The following is a 24,326-nucleotide window of genomic DNA, read 5'->3' on the forward strand; positions in this document are numbered from 1 at the left end:
ATCTACTGTCTATTATACATAGGGCAGAGAGAAAGTGGCATTGCGGCATTAACTCCGAGGAGTACAAAACGTCTTTGGAGTCTGGAACATGCTATTTTTGGTACAGTAACAATTTTTTTGTTTGCCAAGCCGTTCAACTTTGGCAACAGATTTAGAACTAGGAAGCACACTAATTCCTCAGGGCTCATGAAAGCGACTTGACTTTGATGAGTACTTTACGTCAACAATGTCACTGTGACCAAGCACACCGCCGTGGTAAGTTTGGATAAAACGTGAAACTTTCAAACATTGTTGAGTTTTGTATTTTTTTTTAATTATTTTTTTTAGCTTTATTCATCATAACTTTGTACTGTCCTGGGCATTTTAGGCCATGAAAAACCCCTACAAAACAATAATTTTGTACTGTACAGTAATACCTGTGCATATGGCCTAAAAAAAAAACATGCTTCAATGTAACGAACAATCGGCTAAATCGGACGACCCCCGCCCCTATTTGTAGGTTCTATCGAGGTTCCACTGTATTTTCATAAATGTGCAAGGTCTCTTGCGTTATCTTTTTAATTTTTTTGTTTTTGTTTGTTTCTTCAAGTATTTGGGATTAAGTGTTCTGGATCCTGCTGTTGCCCATTTGTTACCTGTGTATAAATTGAAAATGACCATTCATTAAGACAGAAAAAAAGAACTCTGCAAAGATGGTTTTAAAGCCTCGAAAATCTCTTCTCAATTATTCACAAATACCTTATGCACAGTTACATCCTGGCGCATCTCTGCTGTGCTCCTTATCCTTCCAACCCATGCAGCGCTCTCCTCCTGCCCCCTGCTGCCACTGAACAGTACTGCAGAATTGGGCAGGCTGGTTGCTCCGTAGCACAATCTTCAAACTTGTCACAAAATAGCTATTTCTTTGACTTCTTTGCAGCAGCACGTTTAGACCAACCATTTATTTTATAGATATTGCTGCTTCCATAATTTAAAAGCAAATGTGCTATTGCTGCGACACAGTTTGGAGATTTGTGTACAGCCTTGGTGCTCTGTGATTGCTGCCATTTGCCTTTTACCTGGCGCACAAGTCACAATGGATCTTTGTGCATGGTAATGAGGTTTGCTTTGGTGTACAGCAGAGTGGAAAGGCGGGCAGAACTACAGTCCCGAACTCTGCAGGGATCGTCTCCCCATCTGTGACTGATCTCTGCATGGTGTTGGGATTGTGGTCTGCATCAACACTAACATGAATCTCTTAGCAAAAATTGAGATGTTATTCCCCCCTTCCTCCTCCCTACTTCCGTCCCCGGTGTGCCAGGCTCTCTGTGGCGCTATGTGCGGGCGAGCATGACCCTATCCGGGTACCTGCCGCCTCTCTGCGACCCCAAAGATGGGAACTTGCTTATGGATGGTGGCTACATCAACAACCTGCCAGGCAAGTAAAGGTGGTACACTCTGTCAATATCCACCAACACCCTGGCCCAGAAGGATGGTTTAAAGTGGACTGAGAGAAACTTGTTTGATGAAGTGCTGTACATAATTTGCACAGGATGGGTGAGTATGACATTGTTTATTGAATGCCAGGCAGCATTAATGACCGCTAAGATCAGAGTATAAGGGTACGTTCACGTCAGCAAATTGGTAGCCAAACCAACTTTCCAATGGGTCCAATTGTAAAGTATATTTCAAATACATTTTAGAAAGACAACATCATCACAGTTTCCATTACTGGGTACAGAGTTTTTGAAGTTTTGCTCCTCTTAAACACGTCATGGTTTGTGTCAACTGACTGACAACACAAGGCTGGTTTGACGGTGAACGCCCCCTTCCAGAGCTCAATTTAAAAACTAATTAAAAAAAAAACCACTCACAAACAGTCTTTGTCAGCCCCATTTGATGAGGAGGGTAAGTCTGCTCTTGGGCGCTGCACGATAATACAAACCGATGGGAATAAGAAGTGTAGTGGTGCTGCAGTACAATAAGCATTACATTGGACTTGATGTCTGCCTCTCGAACTAGTGTCAGAAACTTCAACATGGGAGGTAGGGGAGGTTTCAAGTTGGTATCGTTCATCTAGTTTTACGTTCCTACATCTAGATACATGTGAGAAAATCCATCTTTTGTAATTTCAAACATGAACCAACTTATTTTCTTTCTCTTTGCTTGATGAGCTGACACTAGTTCACGATGACATCAGGACCTTATGCCTTCAGTTGAAATGTGCATTCTCCACAGTTCAAAATGTCAACGCTATTTTGCAATTCATTTTGGAATGAAAAACTGTGTGACATTGGTCCTTATCAACCACAGGTTCATGTTTGGAAATTATTACTCCGCTCAACTTATTTTGTTCCAAAATTAGCCTTTGCCTCATTTCAACCAGAGGAAAAGATGAATTGAGCGTGTTGGTCTGCAAATCAATGTTCAAAGATGTACATTTCAGCTACATGTGTAAAAAGGGTTTGAGTTTCTGAAGTCCAGTATGTGATGCGGATGAAAATGCTTTCTTGATATTAATGTGTCATCCTGATAAAACGGAGCAGCCACATTTCACAAAGCTCCACACTGGAAACATCACTGTTTGAAATGCCTCATCTTCCACTGATTGTTGTCGCGATGGCTTGTGAAATATGGCACTCTGTGGCCCTAAAAATTGATCCAACAGACTTGCAGTCTTGTCAAATTAGCAGCCTGTTATTGATAAACTACCGGTCTGCCCTCTCCCGGAGAAGTTTGATCAATCAATACTATTTATGGCCCTTCTTGACACTGGATCAGAGCGTTGCACTTTTTGTTTGTCTTTAAATGGACTCAGCACCACCACAATGTTGAAGCCCAGTTTTTAAATACGAGACGCTTCATGGGAAAAATTTCCATCCCTCTACTCTCATCTGTGTATTCATTTTCCAAAATGTCCATATTAGCTAATCACTAATTGGCCTTAAATTCCCTGCTGCAAATCCTTTTGGTGGCGTTAGTTTATTTAATTTGGGACTTTAGAATACAGCTTGTATTGAAAGAATCTTTATCTTTTTATCTGCGGCTCGATTCTGGTGTTTGCCTTGTGGCCATCACAGCGGATATTGCGAGGAACATGGGCGCCAAAACAGTCATTGCCATCGACGTGGGCAGCCAGGATGAAACAGACCTCTGTAACTATGGCGACTGTCTGTCTGGCTGGTGGTTGCTGTGGAAACGAATCAATCCCTGGGCTGAAAAAGTCAAGGTGGGTCCGGGTTGGCAGCACTGTGATGACCGTGATGAATGCATAACCTCCATTCATTGTGTTGCTGTAGTGATGAACTAAATTTGTGTCACTTATACAGTTATTGTATTGTAATTATAATCTTTACAACCTTATCTAGGTGCCAGATATGGCAGAGATCCAGTCTCGACTGGCCTATGTGTCTTGTGTGCGGCAATTAGAGGTGGTCAAGAAGAGTGCTTATTGCGAGTACATTCGACCGCCCATTGATCGTTTCAAGACCATGGACTTTGGCAAGTTTGATGAGATTTATGTGAGTTTCTTAATGGGATTTTCCTCTTTCAGTACACGTTAACACATCCTGGAAAACTGTTTTGACATCCTCATATAAATATACATGGCAGTGGTTTCAGCGTTTTGGTTATGGCTACTTTGTTGTCTCTGTCTATCCAATCGAAACCATCTCCCATAGATACATCATACTAAGAGCTATTAGTCCTTTTAACAAAAGCATTTCTGTTTCCTTTCGGTACAAACATCTCCTGATGACATATTGTGCTGTTTCAGGATGTGGGCTTCCAGCACGGTAAGCTGGTGTTCACTGGCTGGGCCCGAGGTGACATCATTGAAAACATGCTGAGGGACCATCGATCGGCCGACTACAACGACAGCAAAAGAGTTGACGTGAGAGCCACTAGCACCTTTATAAGAAACTCTACCTGATTTTTTAAATGCTCAGAGAGTCCAGCAAGTGGGCAACCCTAAAACAAACAATACTGTGAAAAGGATGCTGCCTCAGAAGCCTTGTAACCGTCATGATAGGCGAATATTTTACAATACAAGTAATATACTGCATTGGTATTTATTTTTATTTTTTTTAATGACCGCTTCAATTATCAGCATGAATAAATGATGCAAAAATATGTGTCCCAGTCATGCACATATCAAGGAGCTGACTTCACAGATCTTGCAGAGATTGTATCCAGGATAGAGCCAGTCCAAAACTACGTTTCTGCTGAGGGTGAAGTATTCATTTTTTAATTCCATTTTTACTGTTTTGTGTTTTTCCTCTATATTTCAGACAACGCTTTGCGCTGTTCATCTTCAAGATGTCATTACTTTTAACTGGTATAATATATAAGGGTTTACAACTTAGACCCAATTTTTTTTATTAGAATACAGCAGCAGAGCATGCCCCTGACATTGGATGGATGTTGGTGGGTTCAGCCACTTCATAATTTATCACGGTAATATCTCTTCTAAATCTTTTCCTTCAGCGGAGGAGTCGGACTGTCTGACGGAATATGAGGAGGATGGGATGGACACTGTGAGAGAGGAGGAAGGGCAGGAGGAGGAAGAAGAGGCAGAAGACCTAGAGGACCTGTCCCCTGGAGAGTGGGGGCCAAACGGAATCTTCCAGACTGTGAGTGTAACTGTAATGGCTAAAGAAAACTCAGCCTCTGTACTTGACATAGAAACAACATTGTTTGCTGTGCAGGATGAGGAGAAATCTGTGAGGCAACGTAGGAAACTTACAAGTGACACCTCAGAAGTCTCTGACTGCTGACAACAAGCTGCAGCGGAAGATTTTGAAGTGGCTCATCAAGGGCCAAGAGAAAAACAAACTCAAACAATGTGCTCCACTCCAGATTTTTTTTTTTTTATTTTATTTTATTTTTTTTTAAAAACATTTTTTTGTTGTTTTTTTTTTTTTTTTTTTTTTTTGAACTCATCCCCTAAGCTGTCTCAGCACCTCTGACTTAACCGGAAGTGGCTTCTTCTTTCTGCCCCACAAGGAGTTAAGTGGATTTTTCAAAAATGGCTTTTAAGGGGGCCCTCTCACTTCACGTACTCTGCTTCCTCAAACCCCAGAAGGACTCCAATAACCAACCCCACACAGGAGGACCTTGCACACAACTGCAGTGTTTGGCTAAGAAATGGCCAGAAAGACACTTCGATGCATGCCTCCAGCGTATTTATATACACTGTGTGTGTCTGTGATGCTTGAATATTGAAATAGTACCAGGACACTGGAAGATGGATATGTCAGGAAACTGCAGGAGGGATGAAATGTTGACAACTTGACATTCGAAGTCACATCAGGAAAGGTTGTAAGTATTAGGAAGACGATGGATGATGAAATGGATATTGAAAGTCAAAGATGGGAAAGGGATTTTAGATTGTTTCGAAATGCGTCTACAAGGAAGTTAAAAAAACGAGATGGACACTCACTGGTCCATCTCGTTTTTTTAAAATTAAATTTATTTAAGACTAACGCACACTGGCAGCTCGCTTTTGGTAGTTGTAAGGGAAGAGGAGAGCGAATGAATGTGTGATGGAACTTTGGATTCATTGAGCTGCTTTCAGTGATCCGAGTGGTTTGGATGACAAAATCCAGCCCAAATCCAGGTGTTCCATCCCTGTGCCCCTTTTGTCACAAAGTCCAGTTTCATTTTGAAGGTACAAAAACTCCCTGCAGCTTATGGTCCTACTGTACTGGTAAATCAAAAGCACCCTGATTAAAACTGATTATCACCTCATATAACTGAAATGATATGGACTACCTTGTGTTGACAGTCATGCGTTTATGCGAGGTGTACATTTCTGATACTTAGTTGCAAAACCGACATCCAAAGAAACGTGATGTCAAACAACTGTACAGTTTATTTGACAGGTCTTGTTTTATTTTTATTTTTTAACTGATTTAATGTTATTAACTACTGATTTTAATTGATGTTTTTTTGTGAACTTCCTTAAATTGTGATGTGGGTTTTAATTTGCTTTGAATGGTAACTGAAATAGTGACAATATTCCTTCCTCATCAGATGCTTTGTTTCGATTCATTATTCACGTTGCGATCCCAAAGCAGCAAACATGAGAAGCTAAAGATTAAGAATGATTTAATATGCACATTGTAAAATAAACATGCATTATGCCATATTGCGGTTTACCTTTTACTGTGTGTTTGAGCTTCACCATTTTTGAATGTGGATGTTTTGAACTTGTCTGCTGAGATCCATGTTTGTGTAATGCACAAGAGCTCAGCTTTTGGTGGAGTCTCTTGTAAACATACACACCTCTGCCATAGCAAAAGGATGCTCATTTGGACAAGCACCAAATTGTAATCCTTCATAGGTAAAAATTCCACTTCTTGCGCATGCCTGATTTTTGTCATGAATGTATTTTCGTCTGTGGAATAGAAGCAGTTGACGGAAAAAAAAATCCCCAATCTAGCAATGCTAACAAACACATTCCTGGATCTGAACCTTTTTTACAGTATCTGGCCTTGGCTCAATGCATTGGTCCTCCAATGAATTTGTTGACGGGTCTTTCTGCATAGTCATGATAAAGCATACCAAAGCACTCTTTGGGGGGGAAAAACATTAAGAAGCAGATGAGTTTTCAATGAACTTCTTTAGTCTTTATACGCGGCAGAAAAGATAAGAACGATATTGTTTGTCCCCTTATTGTTCATAATATTGAGAGATTAAAATAATATTTATTTTCATTCCCATTATTCAGGAACAGTAGTAGTCTGGTTTACGAGTAACTGTGGCCTTTGTAAAACGAGTGGTGAAAATGTTACTTTTCTCAGAGAGAACTGCGAATCAGATGAGAAAAGAGCAGGTGGAGGTCACCACAGTGTGGGAGTTCTTCCACCTGTGTTGACTCACTCACAACCTCTGAAATGCTGCTTTCAATGTATTTCATTTGTCGTTTGTTGTTTGTTTTTCATTTTTGGAGAAAAATATTGATCAAATGTGAATTACTGTAGAGAATAGGCCTGAGTATGTGAGTATAATATTTAATGAAGAGGCGTCTCCATAATGGCAACTGAGCATGTGGGTTGAGACTCCTGTGATACATGACGTGTCTGTTTAACATTGCATTTTGAGTTAATATTTTCCTTTTCTCAAGCGCTAAAAGAGTCCGCATGGGCGGAAACCCATGATGGGACCTGTCCAGATGTGGTCGGGTATATTTGGAGACACCCGTTGCTCTGTGACTCAAAGGTGTTTGCAGCCTCTGAACATGAACATCATCAGTGCTTTGTCCATCTTCGGCCTGCTGCTTGCAGCTGCCAGTGCCCAGAAACCCCAACACTGTGGTGAGTCAGTAGTCGACACTGGAACGCGATGCATCTATTCAAATGGATTGGAATTGGAATAGAAAATTACTGTACAGTTATCGTGCATTTCTCTGTATAGAAATTCACACTGTATTATCATGAATTACGTATACTGGCTATATCAGAGGTGGCGGGCCTTCTGTCCTGTCAGAGGCCAAACAAAAGGTTTATATAAATATTTCTCAAGTCAGTTGAAATGCTCTCTAAAAACACCAAGGGCTATTATTTTGGGTACACCTTCACAATGCAATGACATCTCTTAAAATGTTGTTAATGGTACGTTTATCAGAACTTTTGACGTAGCTCTTGTAGTGGTGATTTGACTGTGCCGATGTGCCTATGATTTTGTGGCCGGTGAATGTATTACATAATTCTCAATAATTTTGTCTAGTCAGTGTAACCGTTTATATGTATGCTTATTTTACATGAGCCAAAGTTTGTTTAATGGTATGTATCTATATTTCCTTTTGTATAGAGTCTCCCCCTCTGATGAGTGGAGGTGTGTCTGTGGTAAGTTAGACAGTTGCAAGTTGTGTGCCCCCCCGCACTTAAACAAGAAAGATAGATATATTGGGGATATATTTTTCCTTTGGTGTCCAGAAAAATGTCATTTGTCTTCCAGCTGGGCAGCAATGGGCTCTTCGTGTCTACGGGAACAATCAGCTATGACGCTTTTGGTCAGAAGATTCGGGTTAGAAACATTGGCATGGTTGGAAATGAAACCTTCGCTGTGGACCAGCTGATGCTTTTCAACAAGGTATTTAGGTGTGCATGGCAAATCTTACAAAAAAATACATTTTGGGGTATGCTTTGATCTACAGTACATAGTGACTTAGGTTATTCCTATTAAGAAAAAGGATCATTTTCATAGTATGTGTACAGTAAATACAGTGTATATAAAAGTCTACACGCCGGCACGGTGCCCGACTGGTTAGCACATCTGCCACACAGTTCTGGGGACTTTTCCCACCGTTAATGTAACCTAAAACATGTACAACTCAATTGAACCAACTAACAACAACTAAGATAATGTGTTTTCACAAGTTTCCATACCCTCTTAGACCTGGTGATCTGTGTGTCTTTAATTAAATTAAGCCATCACATGTCAAATGGGAATGGGCACAAAACTGCCACCCAAAATAAATAAAATCAAAAATTGTACCTGGTTAGAGCGTCAGCCTCACAGTTCTGAGGTGCGGGGTTCAATCCCCGTCCCCACCTGTGTGGAGTTTGCATGTTCTCCCCGTGCCTGCGTGGGTTTTCTCCGGGCACTCCGGTTTCCTCCCACATCCCAAAAACATGCATGAATTGGAGACTCTAAATTGCCCGTAGGCATGTCTGTGAGTGCGAATGGTTGTTTGTTCCTATGTGCCCTGCGATTGGCTGGCAACCAGTTCAGGGTGTACCCCGCCTCCTGCCCGATGACAGCTGGGATAGGCTCCAGCACCCCCGCGACCCTAGTGAGGAGAAGCGGCTCAGAAAATGGATGGATGGATGTACCGGCATTACCACATTACTGGTAACCTTTTATGGAGCAGTGACTGTTTTTATGCCTCAAAAGAAGATGATTCTGATTTAAAGTGCCCTTATTTAATGCAAATGTCAGTTGTTCTAGTAGGCTTTTCCTGACATTTTGTTGCGTTCTTGCAGAAGCCTTAAGGTTCTGTTCCAACACTGACTTGTATTTGGAACTGTTCTGAATTCCCTTCAACTTGACAAAGGCCGCAGTTCCAGCTGGGAAAAACAGCCCCAAAGCAACATATTGAAGTCTATATATCGTTTATTAAAGGTCAACATGTTTCTATTTTTCTCAGAAAGTCTATTATGAGATCGACTGGCACAAACTTTCTTGCAAGAAGAGGCGTCTAAGTACAGATTTCATTCCCATGCAAGTGCCTGATGACTCCCAATTGATGGGTCAGGTCGTTGTAGGCTCCTCCTCCTCCTGGGGAATGGGTGTGCTGGTCAACACCTGGTACGGAAACCTGCCAGGCAACGGTGAGGAAAAAAACACTGCTGGATCTGTGACGTGCACAGCTTATTTGGGGAAACAGAACTGTCTATTGATGGAAGAAAATGTTCAGAATTTGAATGTATGAATCCATCTACAGGGGAGACTTTAGCAGTTTTAAAGCCCAGTAATGGAGTGTGATAATGGTGCGCTACACGAGAGTGTTACTTTCACCGACAAAAGATCAATAACAGCTTCATTTACAGACGAGACATAGTGTGCAAACGCATAAATAATAAAGAATTGTGCTTGTGTTCCTTATTTGGGCAACTGCTTTTGACTTTACTATTTACATACTGTATACCTTCATGAGCTCAGGCACCTATATGAGCGTCTTCACGGAGATTGGCTGCATCCCCATGACCTTCACTGGCTACACACCAACAAGTGGATGGACCACTGTCAGGTGGGAACTGCAGTGGATAACCTGGACTGGGTGCCCCCCAATCGCAGGGCACATGTCGACAAACAACCATTTATATCCACATTCACGCCCACAGTTGAAACCAGACGTTTACATACACGCTATATGAAAAGACAACAGGAACAATTACATAGCTAGACTGCCGGAACAAACTGTTTCTGAAACAATAATTAATGTGTTTGAATTACTTTAAGGGCTGTAAAACATGCAGAATTACTTAAATACACTTACATAGAAAGACACATGGAACCACAACTGACCAAATGTAAATGTGAACAATTCCAACAAGAATCTTTCTTCCTTTTCCAGCACTTTCAACTGGGTACTTGGCATCACCAATCCCATGGACTTCTTCCCGCCTTTCTTCTGTGCCATGTCTCAGCTGGAGGATTCCGAGGCACCTGACACCATGTTCACCGCCTTAGAGTCTCTGGCCAGGAAAACCGAGAACAGGAAGTAGACATCAGGTGTTGTGTTCATCAGCCAGCCTCTCAACCAATGCATACATGCATTCAATGGAAATAAAGTCTTTTTTCAAAGTCAGCATAACGTGACGATCGTACATATACACTATGCTTGTTTGGTTTGCAGGGGGAAAAGGCATTCACTATATGCATAGAATGCCATTTTACTTTCCCTGCCTTCTCTGCCATACCTTCATGCAATCTGGGAAGGATTCTACCGGGATTCTTCACAGCGCCATCGTCACGGCCATCTTGATGTTGTCCATGTGCTCGAAATGGGCCCCCCAATGACCCGCTTGGAATTGAGGGGAAAATCACGTCCAGCCAGTTCGGGTAAGTAGGGAGGTAGCTCCAGCACGGCAATGTTATCCTCGGCCAGAAACTTATCAGGTGCAATGTCACGGTGAAGCAGCCGCCAGTTGTGCTGCCGAAGCTCTCGCCTCTGTTTGCACACTGAATGAAGCAAGCGAAGGATCTCTTTGTGGATGTGCCGGTTGATCATCTGGCCCACTTTAAAGGGGAAAACTTGAAATATATCTTTTGAGACACCAGTCCAGAAACTGAAACGTCATACGTTAATAAAAATATATATTTTTTATATTCATTTATCTTCCTTACCGCTTATCCTCACTAGGGTCGCGGGTGTGCTGGAGCTTATCCCAGCTGACTTTGGGCGAGCGGCGGAGTACACGTTGAACTGGTCACCAGCCAATCGCAGGGCAACTATTCGCACCCATAATCCCACCTACGGGCAATGTAGAGTCTTCAATTAACCTAGCATCCATGTTTTTGGGATGTGGGAGCAAACCGGAGTACCTGGAGAAAACCCACACAAGCACGGGGAGAACATGCAAACTCCACATAGGTGAGGCCGGATTTCAACCAGTGTCCTCAGAACTGTGAGGCAGATTTGCTCACCAGTCGCCCACCGTGCCGCATATTTTGTACAACATATAAATTATTCTAAGTAAAGCCAATGTATCACTTAAAAACTTTCTAAAAAGTTGCCTGTTAAACACCCTCCCATATTTCTGCAGTACTCGCTGGCCTCCAGCAGAGAGAAGCAGCATTCTTTTTCCCCTTCAGGAGCCACGATACATTTGTTGTTGTTGTTGTTCCTGAAAATAAATACTTGCCACTACTAAACCACTACTTCCTATAATCAGAGGCTGTTTGCATAAGTAGACTTGCCTTTATTCGAATCCCTTATTTCAGGGGTGGGCAACCTATGGCCCATGGACAATTTACGGCACCATAAGAGCATTTGCTCAGGCCCATGATGCAATTCTAAGAACCTCAGAAGTACTGAAGCATTTCTGCCCAACAAGTACATTTATGAGGGTGTCTTGGGCGGATTAGTGAAGTGAGGCTAAAAACGGCAAACTCCCTCTCTAAGCAAATGTTCAACATTTTGGTTATAATTCCAAAATATATGTTTGCTGCAAACACAATGGTGCATCAAACAATTCTCTTAAATACGGCCATGGATTGGGAATATCTTGCTTCTCTGAATTTGTTGCATCATCATCGTTAATTCCTCTGGTTCATGGTCCTCCGTGTCGCTGCTTTTCCTGTTTTTTTCGGACCTATAAGACCCCAAGATCTCCACCGCAGGTGACCTTACTTTTCTCTATTTATATTTTTTACATCGTGTCGTCATCCGCGTAGGTTGAAAAAAGTAACGAGCCTATTTTGACAAAGTAAAAAATACAGACATGTTTTCAAATGTTGGGGTAAAAGTAAAAAGTTGCCAGAAAAATAAATACTCAAAGTACAACTATGTGAAAAATCTACCTAGTTTCCACCACTGCTTACCTTACAGTCTCTCATGTGATGACAAAGGATTCATCAGATGTACAGCTGAGGTTTAATGGCTTTACATAACTCAGGAGATGTGCTACATTATGCATTTGTACATTCTGCTCTACCATAGCGACACAAGGTTCAAATGAGGTCTGAAGATTGCAGCCATACAAATAGCAACCCTATCATTTGTCTTTTTTCTTTCTTCTTTTTTTTTGGATTACTGCAGATTAACATCACTCATACTGGCTGAAAAGAGGACAAAAGATATTGTCCGCCTCTCAATAGTTCATTTAGGAGCAACTCTCACACGGATCCAAAAGCTGAGAGGGACTTTAAGCAGACGTTGAAATAAGATTAGAGGCAGCTATTCCAGATGTGTATGGCCAAATGTGGCATGGTGACAGAGGGTGATAATCTGATGACATTTATTTGGTGCTCTCGCTGCCTAAAATATATATATATTAGGAGGTTATTCGCACATCCAACCTCCATGAGCAAATGTTGCCTTTTGTATATTTTTACCAAATGTTCATCTGTTGGTTTTTTTTTTTTAACATTTGACATTCATTTAACCTCACACATCCATTTAATTACTCGGCATGGGTCAAATAGACTCATTTAAAGTTTAAAACTCCGGAAAATGTGTCAAAAATGCAAACGTGAGGATAAAACTCCTGCTGGCCCTATTTTCTTCTACATCCTGTATATTTATTGCTAATATTGTATTACATATATTGACCGGGCAGGTGTTACAAAGGGGGAAGAACTGTCTAGTTAAGTGGTCCTCAAACATTTTAAACCAGGAACCACCAAGTGAGTAAAACCATGGTGACCAAAATTGAAGCACGGTAGCGTAGTAGGGCGAAGTGTTCATCAAAAATGAAGCAGAGGTTTTATTCCTAAAAGGTATATTTAATATTATTGTAAGTCACTCTAACATTATATCGAGTTAGTTTGAACATTAACACTGTGCTTAAATATAGTAAAATAAAAATACAGTAGTTAAATAAGGGGCGGCACGGTGGAAACTGGTTAGCACATCTGCCTCACAGTTCTGAGGAGCGTGGTTTGAACTTCTACAGTAATTCAGTGATTCTTGTGCACCACTAGAGTGAGCCCGCGTACCACACTTTGAAAATCTAGTTTAAAGACTTCTGTTTTTATAACAAAGTAGTTGCACTAAATATTGATAGAAAAGTTAGTAAGGACATTATGCCGTGCTCGTTTTTATTTTGACTTTTTATGATTAAAGATGCAGTGGGCCACATTGCCCCATGAACATTCTGGTGTGCAAAAAAACCGAAACAAGTGGATTCAAACTTGCATGAACTCCTATTGCTATTTCTTTTGATTATTTAATCAAGCACATCTATGAGAAAAATCAAAATTGGGCCTCATCTTATTAATGAATCTTCAGTAATACCATGCAGTAAGCGTCATCTTTTTTCAGCACCATTAAGGCAATAATAATAGCTGTCACATACATTATTACATATAGATATTGTCTGACTATCTTATTATGTAGGAAAGATTGTACAAGCACGACACGACTTTTGATACTGTCCTGGCTGGTCCACCAATATTATATGCCACTAAAGTAGGGGAACCAGGGTTGACATGGCATCTCTATTATGGCAAGCTAGTGTATAATGAGAATTATTGTAATGCTTTTTTTGGATGGAAAAATTTGTAGCTACTATTGGTTTAAAAGTTTTGGCTTTGACTGCAATTGGTACAACACAGGCAATGTAATAAATGGGTAACAAATTCTCTACTAGGCTGAAGTCTTTACTCTCACTGGAGGAATCAGTTCATGGAGTTTTTTTTTTTGTTGAGTCAAGGATATACAGTATTTTGGTTAGACTGCAAGAGAAGATAAAAATTGAGAAGATTAGATAATACCACTGTTTGTAAATGCTGAAAAGTATTAGTGACATAACACATGCTGTTGCAGGGAACTATTTTTAATTTCTGATGGGTCAAAAGAGTTCTTGGAACGGTCGAGTGGTCCGTGAGGAATTTTTGAGCAGCCTCCACTGATTTACGATGTCCTGCTGTGATGTTGAGGGAGTGTGTGTGTGTGTGTGTGTGTGCGCATGCGCGCATTAAAGAAAGGCTATGCAATGATTTCCAAATTGTGATTTAACCCAAAACACGCTTCCAGCCATTTCCAGCTGATGTTTTTCATTGTCAGCTGACCTCTTTATGGAGGCGAGATTGGAGTGTGTTTGGTCCAACGTGTGACCTCTGAGGTCACCAAGTGCTTGTCACGTGACCGATGCCGGCCTTCAACGTCTCAACTGTGGAATGCCATGGCCACATCTGTCCAGTGTTCGTTCATTTGACATTTTGATGGCAGGATGTAGAGGCGGTCACAAAAGGGCATCCAGTCCGGTCTTGCAAACATTTGGGAAGCTAATTGCGTCCTTTCCCCTCACAGTTAAAACACGCACTGTACGTGCACCCCTGGGAGCAGGGCTGGCTTGCCTATTATGCAATATTGGCGAATGCTAAGGATGCCGTGGTAAGCAATTTTTCTAGAGAGTGTGCCTTTTGTTTTTGAAAGAGAAGTGATTTATTTATTTTTATTTTTTTTTGGGAGTCATGCACGTCGCAAACCTGACAACCCACCACTACGCTATGACGCAGAGAGCGGAGGTCACCTCATGACGGACGTATCATGGAGGGAGATCCCAAAACGATTACATTTGGATTCAAGAATGATATTTGATCATAAGAGGGAAACACGCAAGTCAAAGATAACAGACACAAAAACTATGACATCTAACTTCATGTCAGTTATGCACTGAATTGATGAGACATTACATTGATGGACAATATGGAGACCGCAACTATATAATTAAAAAACTACAATTGACAACGTATTAGCATAAACGTATACACGGACGCTGCCTTAAGTGGGTTACCCTGTTGTTGTGCTACGTCAGCACGTCCGCCATATTTGATAAAGGCCGCTCCGCCCGTAATTGACTCACTCACTCAGTGATTGTGCGAATGGTTCTCTGCCTCCATGCGTTCCCTGTGATTCACTGGCGACCGCTCCAGGGTGTAGTCTGCCTTTCGCCCAGTCAGCAGGGATAGGCTCCAGTTGCCTCTGAACGGGATAAGCAGTGATATACAATGGATGGATGTTCCAGTTGACAACCTTTAGCCCTCATAAATAATATTCGTAATTTGCGTACAAGTAATGTTTGGATGCTGTGTGTTTTGTTTGAGACACGACCCCAGCTAGACCAAAAGAGGCGTTTAACGTATAAATCATTTTTCGGCCTAGACATTTGTATTCACTCGCCAGCAAAACCCCTCATTGACACTTTTGTCATATACGGACCTTCAGTCCAGGATTTATTAGCCTGTGAGGCCCTCATTTACAACACAAGGTGTCTGTTTAGAATACTGTATGAATCTCATCTTGTCTTTTGAAAAAGACTAACACACAACATCATAATGTAACGAATCCTCTCATTGATTTGTGCAAGGTGAACAGATTGTCATCATTAGCATGTTCAAAAGGAGAATATAGGTCCAATTCTCTCATGAGTCTCTCCACTGAAGGCATGCAACTCTAAATTTTGTCTTGGCTGTATACTGTAAAAACAAGAAAATAACTGAGAAAGAATAGATCCTTTAAGATGCGATGTTCCGCATTTTAGCAGGGGAACACTTTAAATCTATCAAAGCTCGGGTAGAACATTGAAACTCCACACAGGAAGGCCGGAGCCGAGATTCAAACCCCAAACCTCAAGACTATGAAGCAGACGTGCTATCCACTTATCCATGGTGCTGCCAGTAAGAATACAGTATCTGGTACTTCAAAGTTGAGCACATTATTGCTGAGTGCATCGTTTTCGCCTTAATCCCCTTAAAAAAGGTCCCTTGTGAAGCAACATGGCCTACATTATATGAACTAAAGTCTCTTGATGAGACGTTTTAAAGGTTACGGCAACAATTAGGAAGTCATCTTGCGAGCACTGATAACATCGAATTTAATAATGACTGTCTGTCAAATCTAGTTTACAACACAACATCCCCTCCTGTTGCGTTCATTATGCACGGCGCACAGCCGAGACTTCATTTGCCTCCCATTGGTGGCCCTTGTCAGACAAAAAAAAAAACGATGGTTCGCAGGCACAGTCATTAGCCTGTGTGATCTGGGTTCACGTGTGTATGTACTTTCTGTTGATTTATGTGTCTTTACTCAGCGGACAGAGGCTTCACAAGGTGGTAGCGGCAGATCTGCCCAGACATCTGTCATGGAGATGCCTTCTCTCATTATGTCAATGCTGCGAAACCAGTGTGTCTGTGTGTGTGTGTGTGTGTGTATTTGCATTGAGTGAGTGTATTTGGAAGCTTTTGTTCGTGTGGGAGAATTCGGTCTTAGCTGCGCTGAGCGACACAACCAGCTGCCTCTCCGCTCATATATACAAACAAGTCAGTCAGTCTGCAGTGAAATATCTTGTTAATCAAGTCTTTGACATTTTAATTATGTACAACCATCATTAAAATACTTCAGACTGCACTGACAAAGGTTCACCGTCGCAAGAATCTAAAGCCTGCTAACTTAAGCATCCCGTATACCCAATAGCACTATTATTAGCTATAACATAGTTGGAGATTCCCAAGCCTAATTGTAACTCGTGGTGAGCTGGAACCTATCCCAGCTGACTTTTGGGCAAGAGGTGGTGTACACACTGGACTGGTCACAAGCCAATCACAGGGTACATATCGAGAAAGGAACCATTAACGTTCAAATTCACACAATTTAGAGCCTTCAATTAAATTCCATTTTGTGTGATTATTTTAATATAATTACTGCAGCCGTGCATGCTGCTGCAGTTCTTTCCTAAACTTTGGAGCAAATTGGAAACCTCAAACGTCGCAACTCGTAACGCAATACTCAGGAAAGACTTTAGTATTTCACCTGATACGTCAATGAAAGAACTGAAAGTGATTATTGTTATTTTAAAAATGTTTGGAAAGTTCACTGCGATTGGCTGGCAACCAGTGCAGGGTGTACCCTGCCTCTCCGAAGTTAGCTGGGATATGCGCCATCTCACCTGAAATCCTTGTAAGTAGAAGTAGTATAGGAAATGGATGGATGGATATTGAGGTTCCACTACAGACTTTCCCATTGAGTTCCTACCACTCAGTCACAGTCATGGAGGTTCAATGTCCAGTAAAGAGTCCTGCCTTCCATTACATACACCCGACATAAGGGAGGTAGCCCATCAGTGGCCCACCATTATCCACTCGTTAGTTCTCACATACCCGTTTTAAGTTGTGTTTTGGTGTGTGCTTGTTTGTTCTGCTCACGGTGCCGCGCTACTGAAATAGCTCCCTCACTGAACATGTTAATGGGGAGGGGAGCAAAGGTTAAGAAATGCCACCTCCATTACATTAAATTACATGGCATTGCCGAGGCTCTCAACCGCCAATGTGCACGTGTTGTTACTGTACATTATAATCTGATCTCACGTTTCAGACAAGTACTACTTGAAGTTTCTATTTTAAACTAAAATTACTACTGGTGCTCTGACCTAGTCTTCAATTAACCTTCCACGCAGTGGTGGTTCTAGGGGGCCCCCCACTGCGGCACCCCCAAAATAAAGCCCGCCCACCCATTCGATGAAATTGAATTGACTACAAAAATTGGCTGCCAATGTCATGAATGTCATTAATATCCATGATAAAAAGTAGCACACTTTAAATTTGAAAATACCCGACATAGCGGATGTGTCGTCACCAGTCGGGGTGTGTGTACCACTCTGAAAGAAAGAAAGCATGTTTTTTAAATTTATTTATTCTGCAGGTAACAAATCCAATAGAAGTCATTTAATCAGAAAACTGTGCTTATGACTGAATGCATGTTTGGAGGTCCATCAATAAAAAAGGGGATGTGCTTGCTGTTCTATAGATTAGTGTTGTCCAACCTTCCTTGCACCACGGACCGAGTGAGTCACTTTATAATGCTGTATGCTATAATATTTGACAACCAGCATACAGTAGAAGCAGATTAAAAGATATTTTGAGCTTTCAAAAACCTCCAGAGGCTTGTCTTTTAATGCCATGGCACCATGTTTGAAGCGCAATTGCTGGCGCCAATATTCTTCGTCAACAAATATCGTAACTAAAATGCTGAAATAATAACTGACTGAAAGTACCTATTTGATTAGCTTAATAAAATAGCTTTGGTTCTGTGTCTCCACATACACACACAGCACACACATACATATAAGGTCAGATTTGACAGGGACTGCCCACATTTTATGGTCGTTGCACCCATAATGCATATCTGGCATAAAACTGCGTAAATGACAGGTTTAAGTGGACGGAAGAATCTTTGCAGTCAGCAGTGGTGCAACTTTTCCCTGTCAAGCTATTGGGAGAATATGGACCTAGTTGGTATTATTAGAAATTAAAGAATGTGTTAAGAATGTGCGGTAAAAATCCTGTATCTCCAATTTATGATTTTGACTTTAAAATAAGCAAAACACTGATTCATTTTTCATGAAACCTTTCAAATTAAAGGTGAATATCTACACTTCAATCACAGTTATTGTTTTATTTCAAATCCATGTATCAAGCCAAAATTGTAGAAACTGTCCACTTCTGGATCTAACTTTATTGCCAACAGTTAGTGATCTGCTTCTTTGTCCAGAACTCCAGATCCACACAAATATTAGGATGATAATTTACTACTGTTCCATTGGACTTCATCATAATCGGTTATCATTCCAAATTGTCAAGATGCCCAATCGTTCAGCTACCTGTGAATCAATATTGTGAAATGTTGCTCCTTTATATTATTTATTTATTTATTTATTTATTCATTCATTTATTCATCCATCACAATCAGAATCATCTTTATTTGCCAAGTATGTCAAAAACACACAAGAAATTAGTTCTCCGGTACGACAACAGACAGTGAATAGTTTGGAGACATATAAAAACATAAAAACACAGTCACTGAGCAATGAAAGGATGTGGTATTGCCGATACATTTTTTCTTGTTGTTGCTGACAGTTCTGCAAATGATGCTGGGTCCTTTTTAGAAATTTAGAGAGCAGTTTGAAATGACTAATAGAATAATAGTCTGGTACAGTGACCATTGTGCAAATGGCGCAGGGACTTCAAGAAATGTATGCACTTTAAAGTGACTAGTTGTGCAATAATCTGGAGCAATGTCAATTGTGCAAATGGTGCAGGTACTTCTCAAGCACATGAGTGGCCAGTATTGGTCAACAACAGATATGCAAGTAGCGCAGAGTGGCGAGACTACTTCAGTGAGTGCACGAGTAATGTATAATTGGCACGACAGAGATGTGACAACAATCTCAAGTCAAAAGTGGCAAGATGGTACAATGGAATTTTAAGCTAACTGTTTAAGAAGTTCATGGCAAGAGGGAAGAAGCTGTTGGAATGTCTGCTAGTTCTAGTTTCCGTTGTTCGATAGCGCCTACCTGAGGGATGGAGCTGGAAGAGGTGGTGACTAGGATGTGGAGGAACTGCCTCAACAGATCCTGTGGCAGGCCGTGGTTCCTCAGAAGCCGCAGTAAGTACATCCTCTGCTGCCCTTTTTTGAGGATGGAGTTGATGTTGGTGTCCCACTTCAGTTCCTGAGAGATTGTAATTTCCAGGAACTTGAAGGTCTAGACCACAGGTGTCAAACTGGTGGCCTGGGGGCCAGATCCGGCCTGCCATATCATTTTATGTGGCCCGCGAAAGCAAATCAAAATTGCTCATTGCGTTCTGGTGTAATGCCATTGAGATATTTGCAAGTATTTTTTGTTACCAATCACCCTTTGAAAAGAAATGTAATAGTTGGAAAACATGTTTTTATAGGCTTCTGATTTCAAAACTTTCTATTCATCAATGTGTTGTGTATACAGTATGTAATTACTGTATATGAGGTAATCTTTCATTTATATGGGTTCACAGTTGTAGCGGCCCTCCGAGGGAAGTCAAAACTACGATGTGGCCCGTGACAAAAATTAGTTTGACACCCCTGGACTTGATGGTTGACACAGGGCAGTTGGACAGCGTGAGGGGCAGCTGTGGCGATGGTTGACTTTCTAGAGCTTTCTCCCATTTCCTCCCAACTGTATCTCTGGAGGTCAGCCACAGTGATCTTTGGGTTCTTCTTTACCACTCCCAGCAAGGCTCTTCTCCCTCGATTGCTCAGTTTGCCGGACGGACAGCTCTAGGAAGGGTTCTGGTCGTCCCAAACGTCTTCCATTTAAGGATTATAGAGGCCACTGTGCTCTTCGGAACCTTAAGTGCAGCAGAATCTTTTTTTGTAACCTTGGCCAGATCTGTGCCTTGCCACAATTCTGTCTCTGAGCTCTTCAGGCGGTTCCTTTGACCTCATTGTTCTCATTTGCGATGAAATGTGCTGTGAGCTGTAAGGTCTTATATGGACAGGTGTGTGGCTTTCCTAATCAAATCCAATCAGTAAAATCAAACACAGCTGGACTCCAATGAAGGTTTAGAACCATCTCAAGCATGATCAGAAGAAATGGACAGCACCAGAGTTAAAAATATGAGTGTCATAGCAAAGGGTCTGAATACTTATGGCTGTGTGATATTTCAGTTTTTCTTTTTTAATAAATCTGCAAAAATGTTAACAATTCAGTTTTTTTCTGTGAATATGGGGTGCTGTGTGTAAAAGTACATTGATGAGGAAAAAAAATTAACTTAAATAATTTTAGCAAATGGCTGCAATATAACAAAGAGTGAAAATTTTAAGGGGGTTTGAATACTTTCCGTTCCCACTATACATACATACATAGCTGTGCATACATATATAAATTTATTTTGCTCCACCAACCTCTACTTGCTACCCTGCGAGAGCTTACTCCCAACCATCTTCTGACTGCCATCATTCAGCAAAAAACTAATTAAATGTCTTTAAGTTCTAGACAGGTTACAAAATAATTTGACAGAGAAATGTTCTTGTTTGGGCTAAAATTGATTGGATTCAAATTACAGCCAGATGATTAAGGTTAAAGCGCCTTTGTTGACATGGTTACATGTCACATATAGGAAAAATCATGGCCATGCAGAAATACAACCTTGACTTTTGGTTGTAGACCGCAACACAAGAGCAGTCTCCCAAGGAGTTCCAAATGTTCTTTTTCCCTTCGTTGACTCTTGGTGCCCTGATTGCTCAAGCTTTGATGGAGCTTGCTGTTCAGACAGTCCAATAAAGTGAAACCACATTACAGCACATCGTCTGTAACCCACAACTTGAGAGATGGGCATTGATGCAAACCTGCAGGTGGGTTGGCACGCAACTTTTCGTAGTGCTTCATCTTTGACTCTTTTACAATATTCTTCAAAATATGCACTCAGGGGGCCAAGCATGTCGCCAGCTGCTGCACGGCTGAGAAGACACAAGTGCTAGTTAATTATATTTCATGTGTTTATGTAAAACACTCGTCAGTTGCACCAGAATCACAAATTTGTTTCCTAAACAGCAGCGAGTAATTCAGCACTGAGCCAGTAAGGAGATATCAATTTGCAAATATTTCAGGAAGATGCTTGATATGCACTTGAATTTTTGCATATAAACTATTTCTATTATACTTATTTCTCTCACTTATTTGCTTGTTCCCCCCCCCCCCCCCCCCCAAGTTATGTTATTACATGAAAAAGAAACAAGACCCTGTACTAAAATAGCATTTTCCCAGAGAACGGGAAACAAGGGGTTTAAGTTGTGATTCAATCTTGTCACTATTGAAGGCTTTTCCATCAGCGAAATCAGGTGCTACCAGGATATCTAAGCTGTTATTTCTACAACCTAGTCAGCCAGAGCTCCCAATGTGCTGAGCAGATATTACACAGCGGTTACCTTGAGTACCTACAAACTTGTAGTAGCTAGCTTCAGATATGCCTCGAGTCATATGGAGTTAAGGTACTGCAATGCATACATGTGGGTAAAGACATAGTCACCAATTCACTTTCAGCTGTTTTTCTATTGGGACAAACACACAAACACAAAATGTCTTCACAATTCACATGACCTTTTGTTATGTTTTATTACATTTTATATAATACAGTGCAAAATGTCTGCACTAAAAACAGGCAATAGAAAACGTTAGTGGTTTTTATAGAGGCTGTGGAAAGGATCATTGGTAGGGATGCACCAATACTGTACAGTTCTTCCAAAAGAGTCAACTTGTGATTGCTTTAAGCTGTTCATTGACACTCCCAATTAGAGCAACATGATACAGTGGTGCCTTGAGATAGGAGTTTAATTCATTTCGTGACCAGGTTCTTACCTCAAAACACATTTCCGGATGAAAATGAATGGAAATGCAATGTTCCAGTTCCACAATTTTTTTTAAAGTAAGTAGCAGTATACTGTTAAATATAGTCATAGAAACATAATAGAAGAGAAGGTAAAGTTATTAACTGGTTATATTAAGTGTAATCAAGACAAAAGTCTCACATACGCACACACATTTAATTTGCATGCATGTGCCTTAAAATGTGCCGGGTGTGTGTGTCTCTCTTCTCTCTCTCTCTTTCTTTCTTTTTCCACACTTGCTCAACCCCTGCCCCCCGCCCTCTTCCAAAAACGTTAGTTTTACATCTTTTAATTAGAATACTTGCACTCAACGGTAAGGCATTGTGTACAAACACACTAACAACATTTGCGCTCCACGTGACATTCAGTTCTTTCATAATGTTACGCGAGCGGGTCTGCTTTTGTGTGAATCCTCCACATCAATGTCTCATGTCTTCTGCAGACGTAACTTCTCTGGCGTAAGAGATCTCTAGTCCACAGCTTCAAATTGTTTTAAAAACACAGCTGGCGTTATTGTATTTTCATGTTATGTTAATTGTTAGCCTGTGTGGGTGGCTGTGGTTTTTTCCATCATATGTGTGATGGAGGCTATATGTTTGCTTCAAATCCAAAACGTTACAACATAAAACAATCCTACTTTTTATTTTATGGTTAGTTTTCAAGTAAACTCTAACTGCTAGTGGCAATGGACAGCTTGAAGCCTCTTTTTTGAAGTATTTTTTTACTAATTATATCAGCCATAGTGCTGATTGTTGTCAAGTGAGTGGAGCCTGCTGCTGCCATACAGCACTCATTTCTCAAGTTTGGGCTCGCAAACTAATCTGAAATAATATCTGGAAAAATCATTCTGGTCACTTTTATCTTGAGGCACCATTGTTTATCATTTGAGCATCGTCATTGCGATGTACGTGTGTGCAATAGTCACATTCCCGGTCCTGCGACGTAGAAGGAAAAATGAACTAAATGTATTCTCATCTAATTTCAAGGGTAGCTGAGGTTTACATGGCATACCAGTACTGAAACAGTAAACGGAATGGAAAAAGAGAAATGTGTGCTGGTTTTCACAGATCTATATTTTGAAAACACCTCTTCCAATGAAATTGGGGACTTGTGTAAAATGTAAATAAAAACAGAATACAATGATTTCCAATTAAATTAAATTCAATACACAACTAAGACAAGATATTATAATCATTTTTATCCATCCATCCATTTTCTACCGCTTATCCGAGGTTGGGTCGCGGGGGCAGTAGCTTTAGCAGGGACGCCCAGACTTCCCTCTCCCCAGCCACTTCATCCAGTTCTTCCGGGGGGATCCCGAGGCGTTCCCAGGCCAGCCGAAGGACGTAGTCTTTCCAGCGTGTCCTGGGGTGTCCCTGGGGTCTCCTCCCAGAACACCTCACCAACGAGGCGTCTGGGAGGCATCCGAATCAGATGCCCCAGCCACCTCATCTGGCTCCTCTCAATGTGGAGGAGGAGTGGCTCTACTCAGAGATCCTCCCAGATGACCGAGCTTCTCACCCTCTCTCTAAGGGAGAGCCCAGACACCCTGCGGAGGAAACTCATTTCGGCCACTTGTATCCAGGATCTTGTTCTTTCGGTCACGACCCACAGCTCGTGACCATAGATGAGGGTAGCAACGTAGATCAACCGGTAAATCGAGAGCTTCGCCTTCCGGCTTAGCTCCTTCTTTACCACAACGGACTGATACAAAGTCTGCATCACTGCAGACACTGCACCGATCTGCCTGTCGATCTCCCATTCCATTCTTCCCTCAGTTGACCCCAAGATACTTGAACTCCTCCACTTGGGGCAGGATCTCATCCCCGACCTGGAGAGGGCGCGCCACCCTTTTCCGACTGAGGACCATGGTCTCAGATTTGGAGGTGCTGATTCTCATCCCAGCCACTTCAGATTCAGGTGCGAACTGCTCCAGTGAGAGTTGGAGGTCACGGCTTGATGAAGCAAACAGAAC

General features: G+C 41.4%; 2 protein-coding genes across 10 annotated transcripts in view; both read left to right on the forward strand.

Annotated features, from left to right (window-relative positions):
* The window catches only part of pnpla6 (patatin-like phospholipase domain containing 6), a 29,914-nt gene extending 23,787 nt beyond the window's left edge, over window positions 1–6,127 (forward strand). For 4 of the 8 annotated variants that reach the window (XM_061769398.1, XM_061769401.1, XM_061769403.1 and 1 more), the window contains exons 30-36: window positions 1,301–1,417; window positions 3,060–3,208; window positions 3,348–3,500; window positions 3,755–3,871; window positions 4,121–4,208; window positions 4,465–4,610; window positions 4,686–6,127. In XM_061769398.1, the coding sequence (XP_061625382.1) occupies window positions 1,301–1,417; window positions 3,060–3,208; window positions 3,348–3,500; window positions 3,755–3,871; window positions 4,121–4,208; window positions 4,465–4,610; window positions 4,686–4,754 (839 nt within the window). In that variant the 3' untranslated portion in view covers window positions 4,755–6,127. Of the gene's footprint in view, window positions 1–1,300; window positions 1,418–3,059; window positions 3,209–3,347; window positions 3,501–3,754; window positions 3,872–4,120; window positions 4,209–4,464; window positions 4,611–4,685 lie in introns of those variants that run through there. The other 4 variants (XM_061769399.1, XM_061769404.1, XM_061769402.1 and 1 more) reach the window with 2 other exon arrangements.
* Window positions 6,128–7,123: 996 nt separating this feature from the next.
* LOC133476259 (ependymin-like) lies at window positions 7,124–10,763 on the forward strand. Of its 2 annotated transcripts, XM_061769407.1 has the most exons (7): window positions 7,124–7,295; window positions 7,792–7,826; window positions 7,939–8,073; window positions 9,131–9,314; window positions 9,646–9,733; window positions 10,061–10,218; window positions 10,343–10,763. In XM_061769407.1, exons 1-6 carry the CDS (start codon window positions 7,136–7,138, stop codon window positions 10,209–10,211), a joined length of 753 nt encoding a protein of 250 aa, XP_061625391.1. In that variant the 5' UTR covers window positions 7,124–7,135; the 3' UTR covers window positions 10,212–10,218; window positions 10,343–10,763. The 2 variants fall into 2 exon arrangements, with proteins under 2 accessions (XP_061625391.1, XP_061625390.1); XM_061769406.1 differs by lacking the exon at window positions 10,343–10,763 and having other exon boundaries at window positions 10,061–10,294.
* The last annotated feature ends 13,563 nt before the right edge of the window (window positions 10,764–24,326 follow it).

The sequence above is a fragment of the Phyllopteryx taeniolatus genome, chromosome 4 (genome assembly GCF_024500385.1).
Source record: "Phyllopteryx taeniolatus isolate TA_2022b chromosome 4, UOR_Ptae_1.2, whole genome shotgun sequence".
NCBI classification, from domain to species: domain Eukaryota; kingdom Metazoa; phylum Chordata; class Actinopteri; order Syngnathiformes; family Syngnathidae; genus Phyllopteryx; species Phyllopteryx taeniolatus.

Excerpts from the sequence above, each read along its gene's own strand:
- LOC133476259 (XM_061769407.1), top strand. The coding sequence starts at position 7,136 with ATGATGGGACCTGTCCAGATGTGGTCGGGTATATTTGGAGACACCCGT. Across the intron at positions 7,827-7,938 it reads TGAGTGGAGGTGTGTCTGTG|CTGGGCAGCAATGGGCTCTT; the intron begins GTAAGTTAGACA and ends TTTGTCTTCCAG. Across the intron at positions 8,074-9,130 it reads AGCTGATGCTTTTCAACAAG|AAAGTCTATTATGAGATCGA; the intron begins GTATTTAGGTGT and ends TATTTTTCTCAG.